At 37.6% G+C, this 22,645-nt stretch overlaps 1 protein-coding gene across 1 annotated transcript; it reads right to left on the bottom strand.

Moving 5' to 3' along the window:
* Window positions 1-1,144: 1,144 nt before the first annotated feature.
* LOC134532744 (trophoblast glycoprotein) lies at window positions 1,145-21,894 on the bottom strand. The gene is made up of 4 exons (XM_063369556.1): window positions 21,833-21,894; window positions 9,536-9,762; window positions 5,492-6,418; window positions 1,145-3,152 (listed from the first exon to the last, which is right to left on the bottom strand). Exons 2-4 carry the CDS (start codon window positions 9,752-9,754, stop codon window positions 3,111-3,113), a joined length of 1,188 nt encoding a protein of 395 aa, XP_063225626.1. The 5' UTR covers window positions 9,755-9,762; window positions 21,833-21,894; the 3' UTR covers window positions 1,145-3,110.
* Window positions 21,895-22,645: the final 751 nt, after the last annotated feature.

The raw sequence follows: 22,645 nt of genomic DNA on the forward strand, positions 1-22,645 counted from the left end.
AAAAAATGTAAAAACTAAATTTCAGTACAAAATTACATAAAATTGGTGACATCGATGCTGAAAATGGACTTTCAGTGGAAGGTCACTGCAGTATTATTTTATGCCGAGAGATTAACGAAAACTATTTTACGTCATTTTCATGCAACATGTCGGACTGTTGTATGCTCAAGTCCAAATTAGGGATACCTGTTAAGCGATAAATAAGATCCATCAATTACCCTTATCTACATTCACAAATTACTGAAAATATTTTTATAATAATAAAAAGCATAAGTTGTGTCGGAAAAAAAAATCATTTTTGCTTTCAATTTTAACAAAAGGTGATATGCAAGTAAAAGATATTTCTTTCCTTATCTTGTCTCTAATTCTAGTAGTAAACTGGCCATTGGTTTTAGTGGCAAGTAAAAGCACACGTTGCACTGTATTCATAGTCTGCTTTAATTTGCTTTCTAAGGACATTCATATTCAGAGCCATTATGATACAGTAATAGGAAATTAATACTGGCAACTGACGTGGTTGTACATGTTCGTTTTAATGGTCTTGACATGTGTGCAATGTGTGTCTTTCTTACTCATTCCTCAGAAAGAATTGTGGTCATAACGTACAATGTTGTACTTTGCAACATGCTTTAACATTCTTTACACACTCGTGCATCTAAATTATTGTTTTGCAAATATAGTATAGTTGAAAGATATTGCACCAATTACTCTCAATTAACTGGTGAACACAACTCTTGCTCTAGTACACTGGTCTGATGTTATTCTTTAACATTGAGGAAAAAGATACAATACTTTAAAAAAGAAACTTCTAATATCACTGGATTTATTTCCCTGGTTATAGTTATTTATTTTATACTTGGTAAAATAGCACACTGGCCTATGTACAAAATTACGTTTTAGTAAATAAACAAATTTTAAAAATGTTGACTTATCTCCAAGTTTTCTGCAATATGTGCTTCATACATTATTTTAACCATGCTTCATATTGTTCATCACAATGCTGTTACTAAGTTGTAGATCAATTAGTTTTACCCTTTTGCAACTGTCATATAAAAATTTTTCTTAACTTTTAAATGTCATAACTTCCCATAATTTACTTGACATTGTGATTACAAATAAATGTATATGTAAATGCATCTGCATATAATAGTGTTCAAAATATATTTTTTGCACCAATTTACAAGTGTTTATAGCCATGTCTGTCAGTCCAGTGCCACTACATCTAAATGGTACAAGTCACGTTCGCCAGGAAATGCATTAACCAAAGATTTACATATTTTTTAATGTACTTGTCAGTTAGTGTTTGCACAGGTTTTATTTCTTGCAACAAAAACAAAGCATATAAAAGTGATAAGACAATGTAAAAATGCAAATAGTCTCCTGAAAACTTAAAATGCTACAACATATTAAAAATTATAAGCACCAAACACTAGCCACAATACCTCTAATAAATATTACATAAATAAAATGTTTGTTATCCTCGAATGTACACTTAAAAACATTTGAGCACTAAACACTGATCAGCTTGAAAAAAAATACAAATTGTGAAACCTTTCTAAAAAGTATCTACAATGTGTTTGACATTTAATACAGTTCAGTATAAAATATTTTTATTAAGAACTTTATTAGTAGGTTTTTACAGGAGATTTCACTGTACTGATTTTAACAGCAGAATGCAGTATCCAAGAGGAACATCATTTTGGAAGATGATTTGCATTGGTATTTGGTGCAATTGTAAAACATTTTTGATACAGTGATACCATGCAAGAATACACAAAAAAGTTAGGGTTGATTTTTTTTTTTTATGTGTAACATCTTGGCTCTCTGTATATGGCATTTGGTGGGAGTAATTTCGTGAATGCAATAGAAATGTGTAAGAAGAAGCAGGGAAAAGCGCGCGCCATACAATTTTTCGGTGCTGCCTGCAGTTGGCACTTGTGCTGCAGTGCGTCAGCGAGCGCAAACATTTCCATGGCTTTCAAAGAGAAAGAGTGAAAGAGAGAGAATGTGCAGCTGTTCATCATTCGTTACACTAACAGTAGTCTTACACAGTGGGACACATTGCTATGTGGCTGTTCTAATACATTATAAATAAGTCGTGAAAAAAAATAATGTATATATGTATAAATTCAATAATTTTTTTAAGTGTTGTATTAAAATACATGCTGTGATCATACCTACTATTTTGCTATACAAAGTCATTCCTGGAAGTTATTTTTTTTTTATAAAGTATTAATAAATTTCGGTAATTGATATTGTTTTAAAATTGGTACTTACAAAATTAATGTATTGATTATAAAACATAATTTCCTGGAGTGATAAGATAGGCAGCGTAAGTGTGAGGAAAAATTACATAAGAGTAAAAAAAAATGTTTATAACTTTACTCAGTAACCAGGATTGCGTATTACCGAGGTTAGATGTTGCACATTACCAGCGAGTACTAAAAGACTCACTTCTCTATTTATATAAAACCTTTATCCAATTTTTTTTTTTTTTCAGATTAAAAATTTACATTGATTACCTAATGTACTATATCTTTCAGGGTAATTTTCTACAACATAATGTTACTGAATAGTGTTAAATTAACAATGTAAATTATAAGAACATTTGCTGATCTTGTTAATTATCAATCATTCTGATATCACCCAGTTTTAAGTCTTCCAGGATGTTAGTGCATTAACATGATTATATATGTAATATAATATATATTAAATATTCCATAGTAAAAAATGTCTCAGTGCCATTTCACAATGTTTTTAGTCAATAGAAATAAATAATTAAAGTTACAGTTTTACTTGAAATGCATTAATTACATATTCAATTAGCTATGTATAAGCCTATTGTCTTCCCCCCCCCCCCCCCCCTATCGACGAACATTCAAGGTTATCAGTCTTGATGGAATGGAGTGTGGAAGACGATAACGAGGCTTAGCCAAGAGGCTGCAGCGGTCAAACACAAACACCACTTGAGTTATTTGGGGCAATTTTTTTCACATACATAAAAAAAAACATTACCTCAAATAGGTAATCCATTTCCACAGCCAAATTTCATTGTGCACTCTTTTACGAGCTACCTTTATTTTTTTTTAAGTCTGCGTGCTGGTGTCGGCTCAGACTGGGACGGGTGTGGGGTCGCTACGAATCTTGATCACCTGCAATAATCGGAGAGCATTTGAGAGTGTGCTTGGCACCACGCTCGACAGCCACCAGTCACGAGCATGCACGGCATCGCATGCTGGCCAACGTTACGAACCCTTCCAATCAGGCAACCAGCTCCCGAGCAAGAACACAAACATCCCAGCATCTACCTACCTACCTACCTTCCACGACACCAGCACACCCATCATTATAGTTGCGCAAGACCGTTCCATTACACATTTATGTGCTGGATCTCTTTAGAGAACTTAACAAGCAGTGTTACTGCGTAATGATGGTAATGATAAATGTTTTTTAATTCTTGCATAACTTGATCGCAATTAAGAGCAAATGCTTTTCTTGACTGAAATTGTGTAATTATGAGTGATGAACTATTTCAAACATAATTAACTACCAAAACACTTTATAATAAAATATCTGACATTTGCAGTAAAATAAAGATGATAATAATAATGCATCAACCTTTGACAGTCGTTAAAAAAATCATGAAAATTTATTAATATGTCCATGGGTATTTATGAGCACATAAAATTCTTATTTCAACGGTGTAATAAATAATTTCTTGGAAATGTAAGCCAACAAACTTTCAAAAAAAAAAGTTTTATCATGTGGACAATTTTCTACTGAGAAAACCTCCAAAGTTCAGCAATAAATATGTTTTCTATTCATCAAGGGATGCATAAAAAAACTAAATGACCCTTGTGAAATTCACAAAATCTTACAAATGACCATGCAAACAAATTTATCATGAGCTTCACAGACATTTAACTTGCATGCACTAAAATACCACATTGTAGCATGAACATTTAGCATTAAAATAATTGAGAAAGTGATAAAAATTGTAGTTATCATACACTGAAACGATAATTCAGAAATAGCAGCAAATATTGCATATTGAGAATCTGTAACAAATGCATATACAAAAAAAACTGCAATGCATACAAAATTACATTATAGAATTTATATTTTGATTAAATATTGTAAAAGAATTAACTAACTAAGAATTAACTAGATAAGTGATGCAATATTTAAAAAAAAAAAAAAAATCATCCACTTATGGCTACATCAAAATGCTACACACGCATTCTTGCATTGAATATTGTTGAGAACTTTTAACAAGAAAGAAAAATACTACAAAGATACATTCAACACTGACTCACATAAAATGAGTGTGTGTACCAAATTTTGAAAACTATTTAATGCCTTATTTATCAAAGTTTTTTTTTCTTTTAAAAATATTATTTGTGTTTGAACACACAAAATCAACTTCAGCGTTTTACTATGATTAACACCCAGTAATTAAATACCAATCAGGTGTAGAGTTTATAGTATTGCAAAACTATATGACTATTATGCATATATATTTTCTCAGGAATTTAATTTGAAAATAATAAGTGGGCCAGGAATTTTTTGTTCTACAAATATTGTGTAAGTAAGCGGCAGACATTCCTTTGGTGTGAGATTTTTAACAACCATTCTTGAATTAATTTCAAATGTTTAATCACATACTTAAGGGATGCTAGGAAGTAACTAAATTAATACTTCTCTTTTTATCATGTCTGACAAACACAATCAATACTTGCCCTGACCACCTGAATTCTTTTTTAAAGTATGCATTCTTTCTTTTTTAAGTAAGTATACTAATTCATAATTGAGTACGGTTTTCCTATCTTTATGATTGTGCATTCAAACTCGTATGATGTAGGCCAGAAAACAAAAGAGGCTCAACACAGCCATTTACTTACTCTTGCTGAACTTAAAAACTTTCCTGCTTGAATTTACACATTTTCATTTTCTAATGAGTATTTTCTTAAAAATAAAATTTTAATTATTAATACATAACACGTTTATAAAATTGCTAGCAAAAATTTTTCATTTGAAAATACTTTTTATATTTTTATATAAATGCCTACGTGGATTGTACCCCAAATTTAAAACTTATTCACATAGGTAACTTGCATGACTGGAATTGTTGCAGTTATATTACTGTAAAAAATATTATATTACAACATTATGTCGTATAAATTGGAAAATGTTTAGCTTTTTCCACAAGAAGAGAAGTCCTACAGTACTGTTAAAGACACAAACTAGTACTTAGGCATGCATTTTAAATGAGCCTTTCAGTTGCTTGCAAATGTTTCCCAACAGCTACCAAGCGACTTTATCAGTTATCAGGCTCCGCTATGCATTAAATACACCACAAACACCAATTCAAATTAAATCATAAGTCATAAAATCATTCATCCATCACTCATTTTAGAGGTTATCAACGGATGGCACTTGCTAGTAAATTTTTACCGAAATTCATGCAGGCAGTAAAACTAAGGATTCACACCTCCATCTCCTGGTCTTCCGGCTTCCCGATGGACGTGTACTGGATTTTGCGGGAAACAGAGTCCTTTATGGGCCGTGCGAACTTGTTGAGCTCGGCGCGGTACACGAAGGCCGCCGCGGCGCCGAGCAGGACGACGGTGGTGAACATGAGGCCGAGGATGACGTTGGAGACGTAGTGGGACCCCGCGGACGACGAGGCGTCGGAGCGCGGCTCGCACTGAACCACGCCGCCGCGGCAGCGGAGCGCGTCCTTGTTGCGCACCTGCACGCGCGTCGTCTGCAGCCAGGTGTACAGCCGCCGCACGGAGCAGTCGCACGGCAGGGGGTTGTCGCCCAGGTCCACCACCACCGACTGGTTGCGGGCGGGCAGGCTGTCCAGCATCGCCAGCTCGCCCTCGCTCAGGCCGGATATGCGGTTGCCCTCCAGGTCCAGGAAGCGCAGGCGGCCCAGGCACGCCAGGTTGAAGCCGATGCCCGGCAGCAGGTTGTCGCCGAGGTGGAGGTCCATCAGGCCGGGGAGGTCGCAGAAGATGTCCGGGTCCTTGAACACGCTTATCTCGTTCTGCTCCAGGTGCAGCTTCTTCACCTTGGTGAGGTTGCTGTTCACGAAGATGTCGTGGAGGTCCTGGGCCAGGTCGCCCGTCACGTTGTCCGCGAAGGCGTCGGTCAGGTGCAGCTCCATCAGGTTGACGAAGTTGGAGAACACCCGCGGGTGGTGGTGGTGCGCCTCCCCCGACTCGGATATCGTCAGGTCGTTGTTGTTGAGGACCAGCCGCTCCACGTTCGCGACCCTGTGGTAGGTCTTGCCCTTGATGTCCTTGATCCCGTTGTTGGACATGTCCACCACGCGCAGCTCGCTCAGGTTGTTGAGAGTGCCGAACACGTTCCACGGCAGCTCCGGGATGGAGTTACCGGTGAAAACCAGCACCTGCGATGTGAGAGGACTGCTTCGGATTTGTACAGTTAACTGTCACAGCTTGGTAAGTGGAAAATTATATCTGTATTTTCATAAATTACACGTATGCATTTGGTTTGCATAAATATGTCTACATTTTCCACAACCTTTATGTAATAGTAAATGAGAGCAAATGTATTTGCATCCAAAAACTCAAATTTCGACAAAAATAATAACTAGGTGGTTTAAGTATTATCTGTGCATTTGTTTCTGCACAATACTGTTGTAAGAATTAAATTTGTACCTCAATTTTATATTAGGCCTATAAAGGTAATTTCTACACTTTATAGAAATCAGTTTATTTATTTTATTCAGCTTAACATTTTCATCAGTTTAAATTATGGTTTGCTTATTCTATGCAATTGTGTGTGATTTGAAAAGTATTTTGCTTTGTCTATGATTATGATTTTTATAAACCTTAAATTTTATTTTAATTCATTTTTTTTCTCTGCATTTGTAAAGAATAGGAGTCTTTATTACTTAATTTCTGGACAAACAGTTCATGTTTTGTCAAAATTTATAGAATCGCGTTGTTATTAACAAGATAGAGGAGAATGTTCTTTTAGAATGTTCGTCAGTAAGCACGTTTTTAAGTTAGATTCTACAAATATCTACTATAAGAAATATGATGATATTAAATATCTCATGCTGGATTGCTGAAAATTAGAGAATATTTATTGATATTTGCAAGAAATTAAGTGGATTTATATAAAATTATTTACGAAGAATTACCAGTTATTATCAACGAGTCCTGAACCATTAGCTGTGGATATCGACGTGTAGAAAAGAACTTACCAGGAATATATAATTTTGAGGATAATCTAAAATTGACCTGCGAAAGAATAACCGGCAAATCCAATGAAGGTTTGATGTCCGAGTCTACTTCTGTCCTGTCCAACAATGACTGACTGAAGGAAGGTGTGCAATAACGTTTCAACTCGATGATGGAGTATCCAGAGAAGGACGGTCCTTGAGCCAGTCTGATGACCAGCCCCAGGAGACCGTTCGAGAGGAGTGCCCGAAGGACTGTTTCTACCAGTAACGAGAGTGATGGAGGTCGCTGTCCGTTGATCGCGCCGTGCAGTGGTCGTTTAATTTATCGTATATTATACCGGGATCCCAGTATTAGTTTTAGACGTAGTACATGATTGGAATTCATTTTGGAGTTAGTAACTATTGAGTAGGATGTTTATTCTGGTGTAGTATGTTTTCACTGAAACCCAGAGGTTTGCTCACCGTCTGATTACTAAACGGCACACACTCATATATAATTTATTTTAGCTTATTGTAACTTTCAACATGAACTAAACTTAAAAGGAGAGATAATTTTTAGTTTTTTTGATCTGAAGTAACTGATTTACATCTTTGCCTAAATATTAATTTTAGGAACTTGATTACTACTTTGCACTTGGATTGATGTGTAACTAAAACCCCTGAAAGAATTCCAATTATCTTAGATTAGCAAATAATTTTACTTATACTATAGTGTGACTTATTAATTCTGTGAATCAAATATGTTATATGATTGTTATGTCAACGATACAACAACACTTTGATAATACACTACCATTTGTTACAGATATCACCTACTTTTATTTACCACAGATAAAATAGTTACACAAAGAAATATTTTCAGTTTGGATTCTAGTAGGGTTAATTTACACTATTCAATTCGTTAATCCTGGCAGGACACAACAGATGTTAGGAAATTGATAATAAATAATTAATAATTTCCGTTTGGCACATCAGTGGGTTCCGCGCAGGCCTATAAAGTACATTTTAAGTTTATTCAGTACCTGGAAACCATTCAGCCCAGTGGATTCCTGCTTTTCTGCAATTAACATAACATGTTCATGACTTGGAATAATCATATAACAAAAAAAAATTAAGTTCTGCAAATTGTGTTTACTTGTAAAATTTTCACTCTTCATACACTGTTTAAGCTGCACAATCATCTTTCCAAGCAGCTCCATGTAACTTAATGTGAAGTAAAAATATTTTTTTACAATATCATTCTAAAATTGAAAAATAAAAATGAATAACCGCAAAAAAGGTAAACTTATTTCAAAGCTGTTAACAACACAGAACTCTGTAAGGTAAGAGATAAAATATCCATTATTTATGATATAGAGTTGGCACAACTAAAACATCAAAGTAATATCTTGACACTATTATTTTTTATCTAATAAAGAATACCAAGTATTTTTTTTTTTCAAGTTTCACACAGTAATTTTTATTACACCAGAAGTTAAGTTAAAACAAATCAAAAACTTACCCTCCTGAAAAATTAAAAATTATTTTAACATGGTGCCTTTACCTCTGGGGTACAGTACTATAAAACGGGTAGATTTAAGGCAAACAAAAGGTTGCTTTATTTAAATTAAAAAGTTCAGTTCTTGAAATTTTATAAAGGCTCCCTGCTTTTCACAGTAATATACAAACACTGACTTCTGGACACATAAGAGAGGGGGGGAGGGGGTAAGAAAATCCCTGGGTCCCAGGAACGAGGAGGAACCAGTTGTGTTTTGAGATTTACATACATTCATGAGTTTACCCTGGTAGTGGGATTCATTTACAAGTCAATTGCTAATATAATTCATAAGAAACTTTACAAATTAAGCTAGTATGTGCACAGGTCACAAGTACAGTAGTTATGGGCAGTAACATTTGCATCTGTAGATTTTTTTTAAATATTGGGTTTATTTGCCCCCCCCCCCCCCCTCCTTGCTCTTAGTTTCTCAACGACGAGCCTGTACACTGTAGAGAACTGAGAAACATATTTCTAGATAGTTGTAATATAAATTGGCTTAGAAGCATAGAATTGATTTCATTTGATCTTACCAAAGAATTTTCCAGCCCTCTACTCAGTGCGGGGTCCTATAGGAGCAGAAATTAGGGCGATTTTTCCCGATATCCTCAACTACTAAATATAGCTGGCGATATAAAAAGATTACTTTTCAAGACGTCAGAAATATTTTTAAGTAGCCTAAAGGGCAATTACTTATTGTATTGACTATCTGAATCCCCAATCAACTGGGAGGTACACCAAAACTCTCCGGTAACCACTTCCCTTGGCCCCGTGAAACCGACCTGGACCTGGGCGGGCAGATGCTGCAGCACGGAGGTGTCCTTGAAGCCGGTGCCGGAGCAGTTGACGATGTACTGGCGCAGCCGGTCCTGGTAGTCGTCGACCCCGCACAGGCACTTGCCGCGGAACGCCGGGCCGCACTCCTCGGGGCTCGTCTTGCCCCACACCACCGCCGCCCCGGCCGCGAGCGCCAGGAGGACGCCCCTGCACGCGGTGTCCATCGTCCAGCCTGCGAGACAACCCGGCACACGGGACCGTCGGGCGACGTCCGAACGGTTGCTGCTGCACTCGTGTGGTGGCTCTGACCGCCAAGAGCACGTCTTGAGGAGTCCCTACTCCTTCGAGGGGGCGGACACGGTGAGCGATGACGCAGCTCTGGTGCTGGTCTGGACAGCTAGAAGAAGCTGCACGCGCTTCGACCGGGTCAGAGGCTCTCTGGGTTTTCTGAGGGGTCCTATAGATGTGACAGTCTTGCGCAGGGGCGTAACAACTAAATTTCCAAAGGGGGGGCAATATACCTTTTTATAAAGAATCATCTATCCCCCCTATTGAAGCGGGGGGTCCGAGGGTCCTCCCCCGGGAAAATTTGTACTTCAAGGTGGAAAATGGTGCTATTTAAGCAGTTTTATTACCTAAAAATTGATTACACAGCACTTTCTTTGTCCCCGTTTGCCCCCACTTCAAGGTTTCAGAGGGGGGGGGCAAAATACCCTCCCCCCCCCCCCCCCCTTGTTGTTGCGCCCCTGAGTCAACCACAAGTTAGCTGAATGGGTTAAAGGGGTTCTGGTGGCAATGATGCTGACTGAACTGAACAATGACCACTGACTAGACTTGTGTTAGACTGTGTTACACGTAACTCATTAATTCAAAGAACTTTTGAGTAGTTCTGTACTCCATATCTTCTGCATTTGTAATACTACAATGATAGTACAAAGAGCAGGATCTGTGACAATTATAATTTTTTTTTTTTGGATACTTAATAAATTGTTGCTCCACAAATTGACTTTATGAACTGCAAAAAAGTGAATTATAAGTCGATGAATGTTGTTGCCTCAGCCCCTCGTTGTAGCCCTTCTCGTAACACCTCCAAGATACGATGAAATGGCAATGGTGTATCCACTTCCCGATGCCTCAGGAGGCCGCACCAAACCAGTCCTACCTGCAAGGGGTGCAGATGCTGCTCCCACTGAGGCATGTAGTAAACTGCATTTGGATGAGAGAGATTTATCTGCTGCACTCTTACAATTTAGTTAATGGAAACTATATTTTATGGTGTAATATTTAAGCCAATTTAATTTCAAAAACAAGAGATAGGTATTTTAATGAATTTAAATTTTTCTAAAAAAAAAAAAAAAAAAAAAAAAAAACTTGTGCAAGCAATAAAAGAATATTTCACAGAAAAAACTAAAACTGACAGCATTTAACGTTTATTAAGCATGTTTCCTCCAGTTCTCTAAGTGGTGAGGAAGTTTGGAATCAAAGGGAGAGTTCCTCTTACAGTCAAGAAAACTGCTGCCTGATGTGATAGATCACTTTCGCTGCCCAAGCAAGATATCTAATAATAAAAAAAAGCGAGTCTTTCAGTACTTGCCAGACATGTGTTACATCTAAACTCGATACACTTATAATATGAAACACGGACACAAAAAGTTATCGTAGAATGCTTTAAAATAATGCTGAGTGTGATTCGTATTAATGCAAAATGTGTTTTCAACTACATTATTTCTTGATGCGAATCACATTTAGTTTCTGCACCTGCCGCTAGAATTTGCTACCGGAGCACCTACGTCGACTATAGAATCATTCCATTTGCAGACCGAAATTTTAAATTGTGTATGAAATGGCTCCAATAAAAGTGGAAAAGACTTGAAAATTTTATGTGTTTTTGTTTTGCAAATACACTTACAATATGAAACTTGGACACAAAATTTAACGTAGAATACTTAAAAATAAAATACTAACCTGGAAAATTTTAAAACACATATTATAACACTAAGTATATGTTTATATATTTGTTTTTGCTTAAAAGACTGAAATCAGTCTGTAAATACTTCCTACAAACAAACCTTAGTCTTACTGAGTTGATTCAACATTTAAGATTTAAAATTAAAATTTACAACACAAAATTTAACTTTTTATGGCATACTAACAATTTGTTGTGTTTCTACAGTATGATGAATACTGCGCTATCTCTACATTTCAATGTTAACTAAGGGTTGTCAAAATTGTAATGCCAGGATTCTAAATTTTTTTAAGTTGTCATTATTTCCTTTTATGACTATAAATTATAGCATTAAGTATCAAAGGATTATGTTATAAAGTTTTTTTTGTAATACCTATGCTGGGTGTAAATTCTGCAAATGTTCACGAAAGCAATATATACGGATGAATCACGCGGATCCGCCATATTTTCGAGATTTCAGAAACATCCACAGATGGCAGCACCGTCTTTACACTTTCCGTTCATTTGACTTAGCTTCATTCTCGTTTAATTAATCCTACCAAATGCCGAATACCGAGTGCTAAGATGTAACACGTAAAAAAAATGTTTTAAAATGAAATAAAAAGTAGTTTCGGAACACACGCCGTTCCCCTTGTGCAGGCACTTCCGGTCACGCCACTGTGTCGTCACAACGGGCCGCGACCGTGACGTGAAGCCACGACCGGCGGTGAGTCAGCGCCGGTCACGTCGTCCATTGTCAACACACCGCGCCTGCGCAAGACCTGCGCACTCGCTCCTCCGTCGTGTCGGGAGCTTCTCATTTCAATTTGTTTGTTTTTTTTGCTTGACTAGTGTTCTGTTAAAAATATGGACATTAACGGTAAATGGAAAATTAACTTACTATCTTTTAATTTAATGTGCTGGTCACTACCTACTTCAATTCATGATTTCATATTTTAAAAAAAATCAAAGAATTGATGCCACGTATAACGAATGACGCGCTTCTACGGGAAATTTGATCATAAGCATTTATTAAACTAACCCCAGGGTAATTTATTACCGTAGAGACCTGCAAAATTCGCGGATTCAGTGACCTCCAGGATAGACTCTACTACACTCTACACACTCGGGCAAATGCCACCTGTTCATTGGCTGCTGACTTGTGAGTCGTCTCGACTGAGTGTATGTGATTCGACACTTCTTTGAGTGAGAGTCTCTAATTGGCCCTCATTGCTCCAGATTAACAGTGAACCAGTGGTAGAAGCAGCGCTAAGTTATAATTATTTGAATTGTAGCATATCACGAAATGAATCCGCGAATTTTGCAGGTCTCTACTTATTAGGAAATAATATCAAAACACCCTGAGATAAATTATCAAAAACCATCTTCGAAATTTAAGTTCCAGGTTGGGTTAAAAAAGTTTGAAAGACTAAATTTTAAAATTTTCCGGGAGAAGGCCTCCAACAAAAGTAAATATCCCCCAGAGCCCCGCAGAGTGTAGGACCACTACTCATGTGTATATGCTGCCCACACGTTCTTTCCTATTTGCTGATATCTTACTGCAGAACCTCTCCTGTGTGTGTCGATGTGATTCGATCTCTCTTCCGCTAGCTGGTATCTGACTGGCCCGCGCTGGCGGAATAATTGTGAACCTACCTACCATCTAAGCAATGCTAAGGTATAGAGTTTTGCAGTCTAACTGGTGACCATAGAATCCGCGTAATTTCCGGGTCTCTACCGATGGCAATCGTTAGGGTCTGGAAAGAATTCGCGGTTTCAATGATCTCTAGGACAGACTCCACGATACTCTTACGTACTCGGGTAAAATGCACCTACTCATTGGCTACACACTCGTGACACCTGTTGAGAGAGATTCTTGTGATTCGATACTTCTTTTGTTATAGTTTTTTTTTTTTTTTTTTTTTTTTCATTGGCTCAGAGGTTCCCAAAGTAAAATGTTGTCCAATCACTAGAGACCTGTAAAATTCGCGATTTCAAATCCCTAAAGGATAGACTCCATGATCCTCTATGCACTCGTGCAAATTACGTCTGCTGATTGGTTACCGACTTGTAACACCTGTTGACTGGAATGATCGTGATTCGCTAATTCTTCTGTTAAAATTTTTTATTGGCTCAGAGTTCTTCAGATAAACTGTGGCCCAATCACGGAAGCAAAATAATGTCAAAAGTATCTGGACTCTATCCTATCGCGAAATGAATCCGCGAATTTTACAGGTCTCTACCAATCACTGAAGCAGCATGAAGGTGAACGAGTTTGGATTCTAGCCTATCGCGAAATGATTTCGCGAATATTTCCGATCTGTAGTAATAACGTATTGTTCAAAAATCACAGTTTTCTTACCTAAATAGCGCTGTTTTAACGCTCGCCACAATACATTTTCGCGAGCAGTACAGTAGGTGTAGCGGTTCTTCAACACTGATCGAACCGAGACACCGCAGAAATACGTCAGAACAACAATGGGGTTCCTGAAGCCACGAGCGCGTCTTCTCGCCGCGGGCGAAGACGCGAATCCCTCGTCGCGTCTGTCGCGTCTCTCGGCTGGATGCGACTGCAGACTGCGGCGGTGACGTCACGAGACCTCCCGCCGCTGATGTGGCACGGCTTCTGTTTATTTCCGACGGCCTCCCGGAGGTGTCTCGTGCGCGCCACGTGGCGAGGACCACGAACAAAAAAAAAAAAAAGAGAGGAGATTCTCACTCCCTGTTCCCGAGCGCAATGTGCGTGCAATGAAAGCACCATTACGAAACAAGAGCAGGGCCGGCGCGTCCATATAGGCGAACTAGGCAACCGCCTAGGGCGCCAAGTAGCTGGGGGCGGCGCAGCACGACACATAACAGCTGATATGTTTAACGATTATTGAAACTAGATGAAAATGGATTTTTGTAACAGTTTGGAATGTTTATATTGATATAAGTAATTATTTAAAGTCCACGGTGACCTGTTTATGATTTGTAATAAGTAAAAAAGTAAAAAAAAAAACACACACACAAGCCTGCTTACATCTGATTGTTGACAAAATCTTAGGCTTACGTGATGTATTTTGAGGCAAAGAAATTTTTTTTTGGGGTGTCCGGCCCGGGGGGGGGGGGGGAATTAAGGTTTTTCGCCTAGGGCGCCAATTTACCTTGCACCGGCCCTGAACATGAGCACACTTTTTCTCGGACCAAAACATTGTTTGGCAATGATGATAACTAACTCCAGTTCTTTCTCTCGGCGAGCAAAAAAAAAAAAATCCTGAACGATGATTAATTTACTACTTACATTTCTTACAAGCAATCCTCGGGAAATTTAATGGCAGGTAGCCAAAATTCCACACACTTATAATGCATTCGTTTGTACCACGCAGTAAATAGCAATTAAAGGAAATAAAAACAAAAAAATATCTCGTACTAACAACATTTTTTTTTGCAACGCCAAGTACAGCTCATGCCGCCAGGATTGCTGAGCACCACTACTTGTCTCGCGGATTTTCGACGACTTCCCTATATTAACATACCACAATGTTTGCTACATTCGCTTAGGTAATCTATTAAACACGTTCACGTACAATTAATTTTCAGACAAGATATTTAATTTGGATCCATCTTCCAGTTTGGATTGAAAACTTTTTTTATTTAACTTACAACTTGTTTTTCTCTGAGTGCTATTTCATTTCCACCTCTCTCACACACACACGGGTAATGCTCTTCTCCAAAACATGTAAGGGCCCCGCAAAGAGTAGGGCTGTCACTGGGCATCCCTTCCTTCACATGGCTTCAGCTGGGCTACTGCGTGCCCCCGGCTATCGGCGCCTGGACGTGACACGGCAGTGCAGGCAGCCTCCCGTGAAGAGCCGGAAACGGCAACGTGATCCGGGGACAGTAGACGGCGGGTTTATCGCCTCCGCCTTTATCTGCTCCGCTGGTTGGCGCAGCGCACATTTTACAACCCATTGTGTGCTAACCGAGCACGCCATGTGTTTGCTGGCGCGTCCAGCGAGAGAGAGAGAGAGAGAGAGAGAGAGTGTGTGTGTGTGTGTGTATGTGAGTGAAGTGGCGCACACAGGCTTTCTTCTTATGAGTAGAGTCCCGGCAATTTCGCGAATTCCTCTGGGCTCTGGATAGAATTCAAAGTTATAGGTGTGCTCGACCCATGTTTACTTTCCCATTGGTTGATTTCATAAAGAGAACATTTTATCCTTGTTATTTGGCACTACCTGATTCGCTTACTTCTCTCCTATCTGGACATCGTTGGCTCACGGTCGTAGAGGGGCGTGTCCAGATAACTGCGTTCCAATCATGAACACGGTGTGATAGTGTGGAGGTTTGCATTCTAGCTTGCGACTAAATGAATGTGCGAAAATTCCGTGGCTCTACTTATGAGTGTTGTCCGGAGAAAAGACGGTACCGTTTATTCTACTACTCTTTTAGTTTTACACTTGAGCTTATTGGAGATATGAGCTATGAAGGCCCCCGCCTACCCGGGCACACATACGGTGTGCAGAGCTTCAGAAAAAATAAAACCCCGCGAATTGAAAACTGCTCAAAGATATCAGAGTTGTATCTCAGCACACGCTGAGGGCACGGCTAGATCAGAAATCGTTGGGTCAATGTTGTCGTGGTATTGTGACCCTACGCTATTAAATCTGTCGTGCTGGAACGCTGACGATTTGTCGGGTTTGTCGTGTCGTGTTCGTCGTGGCATTGTGATTCCAGCTTTAGAGGCGATTCCCGCAGATCATGTTTACAGTCAATGGCCGATAACGCTAACAGTCTTAAAATTTCTTTTTAATTTGTGAGGTTTTAAAAAGCAAATGTTATTTGGCACATGGACCATAATTTTCTCTCGACGCAGCCCTGGTTGAGTGTCTCCGTCTCATATAAACTTGCTGCCAGCGAGAGAGACAGACAAATAATACGGTGAACACGGGAAACGTACAGCCAGGATCACTGAGATTACAAATGACAATCTTAATTTTATGTCAGTGTGTGAGTTTAAATATTGCTACCAGGGACGCAAATCTGTAGGATTCGCAAAGGGACATACGGAAATTCTCGATGAAGGAGGAGGGGGGTGGAGCGAGAGTTTTGCGCTTAAGGTTAACCAACACAAGTAATCTCTGGATAGTATGTTGTATATTTGGCCTATATGCATGCAATAAGCAGAAAACTAAATAATTAAAATACACAGAAGGTTTTCTATAGAACATAGTTCACGATTTTGGAAGCGCAAGCTTCTTAATTCCAGCCCCCCCCCCCCTTTTTTTTTACCGGATCTATGCCCATGATTACTATCACACTTCAAATGGTATGTTGTTTAAATTAAATAACAGTTTAGTTTTATTTTAAAATTGGAATAAAACTTCTCAGTTACACTGTTTTTTGGAATATAAGCTTGGCGTATTGTAACAGTCACAATAATGGAGGCCAATAGTATAGTCACTGGATTACGGTAATCACATATTTTATAAATCACATCTAAGTAGCCTACAATACTTTTTAGTACTGCCCGTATTACCTCAATAGCTAATAACTTTAAAGACCACCCTGATGGATGGTATCTCTATTAACACTCTCCAATTATTACGGTGCTCCTCACGCACATTGCGCCATTTTGGTACTCGATTTAAGAAGATTTTTTTTTTACATAAAGTTTCTCTCTACCGTTTGGTTCAAAATGTTGCCTTCTGATTGGCACGTTGCTCTGGCGCCACGGCGCCAAGCGTAACAATCACAAATTCACACTTAACTCAAAGCGGAAAAATATCTGCAATTTACTGGTTTTTTTTTAAAATAACAATTGCTGGTGCAGTTACTTTTTATAATTTATAAACAAGTCAAAAGTTCGTTCACTGCTTTCTACAACCTCCACTTGACGTCATAGAGTAGGATGATTTTAGAGTGTCTGTAAGTTGAGTACAATACTGGCGCATTTAAAAACGTAAAACGGTTCAGAAAATTAAATAAATTATCAATAAATAGTAATATATTGAGCCGGTGTATCAGCACATCGCCGAGCTTTCTCTCTCTCTCTCTCTCTCTCTCTCTCTCTCTCTCTCTCTTTTGACGTGACAACGTTAATAAATCGATGAACGCCGGCTGCACGCACGAAAAAGTGTCCCGTTACGCACATGGTTCCGTTACGCTGTGTCCCGTTCAGCTTATATTTCCGTTACGCTGTGTACCGTTACGCTCATTGTTCCGTTACGCTGTGTTCCGTTTCGCTGTCGGCGAGTGCAGTAATAATAGGTTATGTTACAATTGACTAAAAAATTATGGTGATTCATATAATTGATGATAGATATTTGATTACAGTTTATATGAAAACTTGTTCATAATTATACTTAAACTTTATAACTAAACGCCAGTTTTTTAAAATAATTACAAGTCATCTACACGTGAACTGTTTCGTTGACTGTTTATAAAGTGAAGTGAACAGTTAATGTGGTTTTCATTGCTTATTACAACAACAATTTCTGCAATAAAGGTTAATTATTCTTGCATTTTAAAAATCTGATTACTAGTATAATTTCAAGTATTTATTCTTTTATTATTAAAATAAAAATGATTCAATTTTATTCATAAAAGTATGCAATCATTTCATCAATGTTTTGTTACGACGTTGTCACGTTAAACTATCGTCCGTAAACCGACTTTACAGACAACCAACTTTTTTTTATTACTCATCACTAGCCTTCCAACTTTGGACAAGGAATTTAGCTTCCCGACATGCGATGATAGTCTACTGAGTGTATGAGCGTTTTTAATTTTACGAATTGTGTTTATACTGTTACTTGCTACAGAGCTGATTTCACGCTTAATAAATCTATATTTTTTTTCATAATTATGTCCAGCTGAGAAATTTCTGATACGTGCCCAGCCGCCTGGATACTGTGGCAACTTACTACGCAGCTAAATGCCTAAAATAACAACCAATGAATACACAATGAGACTTCAAATCTTAATTGGTACAGCCTTGTCAATGGGTAGACATTTCTGCTGATTGTTGCTCATCAAGATCACATATTCAGCAGTCTTAAGTTCTACGAAACGTATAGTAAAGAAAAAATAAGCGTTCTACGTTCTGTTAGACTTTTTATTTTTCAGTGGATGGTACTACAAGTCGTAGGGGCCATTTTTCGGTATTTCATCCCTACCGTGAACTACCGGGTTCGAACATCCAGAAGCCACGGATTTGTGAACCGTTTTTAACTTCAAGGTGATATTATAAATACAGACTAGTTAGTGTTAACAAATTCGCAGTCAAATATAACTGATTTACAGTCGTTTGAGTATAATGATATTCAGAGAAATGCCTGTAGGCATTTCTAAACAATATAAGGTGAGGGTTTTTGAGAAGTACATACAGAATTTGACAGCTGAGCATTTATAAGAAGTTAACAAAAACAATTTTTGATGCATGATTAGCAATTCGCACAAATTCTGTATAAATTATCCTCTCAAGGTCTCAAGTAAAGCCGAAGCGTGACAACAAACAGTATCATAGTTCACAGCCGCTCGTGATAAAAACAGGTCCAAACGATCCAACTAGTGAAACGTCTTCAAGTAATTATTAATATAATTAACAAATTTAGGAGTGAATAATAAACTACCTACTGTATTTTTTATTTCAGATCGTTTATGCTTTATCATGGAAGTAAAGCTAAAAACTGCACAAAATTTCTAATTATTTTTTATTAGTTACAAATAAATTCAAATACAAAATATGATGACCCAGACTATTTTCAGGGTTAAATTATTCGGTATAATTTAATACGTCTGATTTGGTGTCTATGTATTATCATAAATATAGGTTTGCAAGAAACGCATGATATAAAGACGCGACACGCAACTATAATGAAAGAAATTCGCGGTCGTTTATGACAGTCTCAATAAGTTTATGTTAAAATATTATCCATCATGAGCATTCTATGAACAATACTGTCAGAATATTTATACACACTGTTCAAATATTATACAATTTGTATCAATATAAATCGTTAAAGATTTATTTAAGTTGTCTGATTTATAACAACATTTAAGTCATTGCACTTACCTATACAAATATAGTTTTGCTTTTGACGTGTATTTTTTGAGAATGAACAAATGCTAAAACGAGTATTTTCACGGACGTTTTAGGGTACGAAAAATTTCATGCACCGTATTTTAAGTAGTACCTATACGGGAGTGCAGGGAAAAAAAAATAGCTTTGATATTTCTCCATTAAAATTATAGGATCACGCAATTAAAAGCCCCGCAGAGGCACTTACCGACACGAAGACCGCACGTTAATTTAAAGCCTTGAATATATAGGCGTAGATACGTGTGGTGCGCGAGCCAGTCGTCCTTAGCGTCCCCAATGTTGTTCGACCATGCGGCCTTCAACATCAGGTCGTTAGACGATGAGGGGTGATAAGAATAGAGTACTGACGGAATGCAGTGGGTGAGGAAATTGGAGTACTCCGAGAAAACCCACCGGCTCACAAAGTCCACCACGCATCTCACGGACGAAAAATCATATTTGATACAGCCAGTGGCGTAGCCAGGATTTGTGTATGGGGGGTGTTAAGAAGCATGCCCCCCCCCCCCCTGTATTAAAGCGGGGGGTCCGGGGGTCCTCCCCCGGGAAAATTTGGATTTTAAGGTGTAAAATAGTGCTATTTTAGCAGTTTTCGGTACTTAAATTTAAATATTGTAATGGTAAAATTTTTATTAATTTTAATATGAAATTTGTTTGAGTGATGAATAAGAAATTAATTAAAGATTTGGTGCTAAGGGGGGGGGGGGGTTGAACCCCTAACCCCCCCCCCCCCTGGCTGCGCCCCTGGATACAGCTGCAAATCAAACCCGGATCACCTTGGTAGGAGTCGGGCCCACTCAACCACCATGAAAAGAAATTTAATTTCGAAAATGTGTACGAAACGCAGTAAAGGAATTTGCAATATATGTACACACCCAGGTTAATATCCACATTTAAATATTTATTCTGTTTATTTGTAATGTTCTAGGTACGTTAGAAAGACAATTTAAAACGTGTGTTCCATAAAAATGCTGGAACATTTTTTTTCCCTACTAGTGTTATTGTATCCAGAAATACAATTTTAATGATAAAACTTTACTTCAGGAATTATACTGGAATCATAACTTAGCCTGTACAACGATTTATTCCTACAATTATCCTTGTTTTATATGTAAGTCTATTAAACACATTTAATTAAAAAAACAAAAAAAAACATTGTGGGTAGCTAGTAACCAAACGAAACTTCAAAGCTTTCCTTGCAAAAGGATGTGGTAATGGTCGAAACACTAAAATATTTGCAAAGAATTAATCCGAACATTTATACCAAATGACAGTTTTATATTAAACGAGTGCTGGATGTTTACAATTAAGAAATAATACACTTTAAAAGGCAACCGACTTGACTGCATTGGCATTACATGTCTGTACTATATATATATATATATATATATATATATATATATATATATATATATATATATATATATATATATCACATAAAAAAGTTTGAGAAATCGCGGTTGGCATTTCCCGTATGTAGTAAACCACGATAAAACAAGTTCGAGAAATCGTGATTGGAATTTCCTGTCGATACTAAAAACATTTTTAAAAAGTTCAGAAATCGCGAGAGATTTCCCGTCGTTATAAAATTTTGGGCGTCGAGCGTGAAACAAGAGACTTCAATGCACTAAACAGTGAGGCGAGACAAAAGCAGTCGCTGATGCGTGACATTTGCCGTGAATGGTGCTTTCGTTTTGCATCATCGCTCACAGTTTTGAAAAGCCGTGGGTTCAAGGGCGTAGTCACCGCTGCCGTCGTTGTTAACCGAAGCGAATCTTTCTCTCAAAAGCACTTGCGGAGACTGTCTTATATAACGGGATGTTTTTAGTGCTATCGCGCTGTACAAACGATTTACGACCGACCTACTTCAGGATTTCACCAGCCGAGGTGCCTGCTCATGACGTCAAGTGGATAGGTGAATAAACCAGGCAAACAAGTCAACGTGAACGCACTAAAAATTCGCATTCGAATAAAACGTACCTAAGGAATTTAGGTACCTACGCACATATCTAGCACTTCATCAATAATATATAGGTCTCAGATTCTACCTCATTTAATAACACTGATTAACTTACCTGATCTATCACGTTTCAGGATACACAGATATCAAATAAGTAGAATAGAAATTCACAATTCTTCTGTCAACCCGCTATTATTAAAAAACATTCCGGAGAATATTGTTATCTCTAAAAGCATGCAACTAAAAGTCTAAGATATTCGAGATTCAAAATTTAAAACTCGTAAATTATTGTTGACAAATTTACACGTACGAATCACCTCGGCAACAGCCGCTGCAGTCGCCCGCACAGCTGCACACCTGCACAGCTACCTTCAGCTGTTCCTGTGAAAAGTGACAGTAGAAAAGAGCGCAAGCGCGCGATAGTGGCGCTATCTTTGAGGAAAATTAAGAACTACAACAGTAAGTTTTATTCTTCCCACTAATAACGGTGTTGACTAACTTCGTACGGTCACTATTTTAGCTTCTCACTTGTAAGGCCCATTTATGAGCCAATTATACAATACTGCCGTTTATTATTGATTAAATAGCTGTTGTTCTAGGGCCATGACCACAACCATTTAAGTTTTTAAGCAGAGCTTACCAACACTTAAACTTAGTTTGAACGGAATGGGAATTAAACAAATATTAACTCATGTTTAAGTTAGATTTCAAACTTTAAACGAGCCATTTCTTTCCATTAGCTTATTTTGTTTAGTACAGACCAAAATGGCCGCACAATAGTGTGAGCCGATATTTAAAATAAATAACCTAAAAATTTTAAGCAAGAAAAATTAGTTGAATATGATTATGATAATAACGATTTAAATTTGTGTTTTTAAATGAATAGAGAATATTCTAAAGGAACGTTAACTTTTTGTTTGTTTCCATCAAACAAATGACGCATATATTATTATTATGAAGCAATATTTTCAAATGTACTTTTAAGCAATTGTTATCAAATTTATAAGTTAATATACTATTTTTTATATAAATACTTTAGTTTCCAGTTGTAATCAAACTTAAATATTACGATTAACACTTGTTGATTTGGCTAGGTATCTTTATTTCCTTTTGTTTGAAACAAACCAGGA

The sequence above is a fragment of the Bacillus rossius genome, chromosome 6, assembly GCF_032445375.1.
Source record: "Bacillus rossius redtenbacheri isolate Brsri chromosome 6, Brsri_v3, whole genome shotgun sequence".
Lineage (NCBI taxonomy): Eukaryota > Metazoa > Arthropoda > Insecta > Phasmatodea > Bacillidae > Bacillus > Bacillus rossius.

Bases quoted from the DNA above. Each gene is read 5' to 3' on its own strand.
- LOC134532744 (XM_063369556.1), bottom strand. From the start codon at position 9,754: ATGGACACCGCGTGCAGGGGCGTCCTCCTGGCGCTCGCGGCCGGGGCG. The intron at 6,419-9,535 runs GTCGGTTTCACG...CTCACATCGCAG, and splicing joins ATCTGCCCGCCCAGGTCCAG to GTGCTGGTTTTCACCGGTAA. The intron at 3,153-5,491 runs GTGTGAATCCTT...CGATTATTGCAG, and splicing joins CGGAAGACCAGGAGATGGAG to GTGATCAAGATTCGTAGCGA.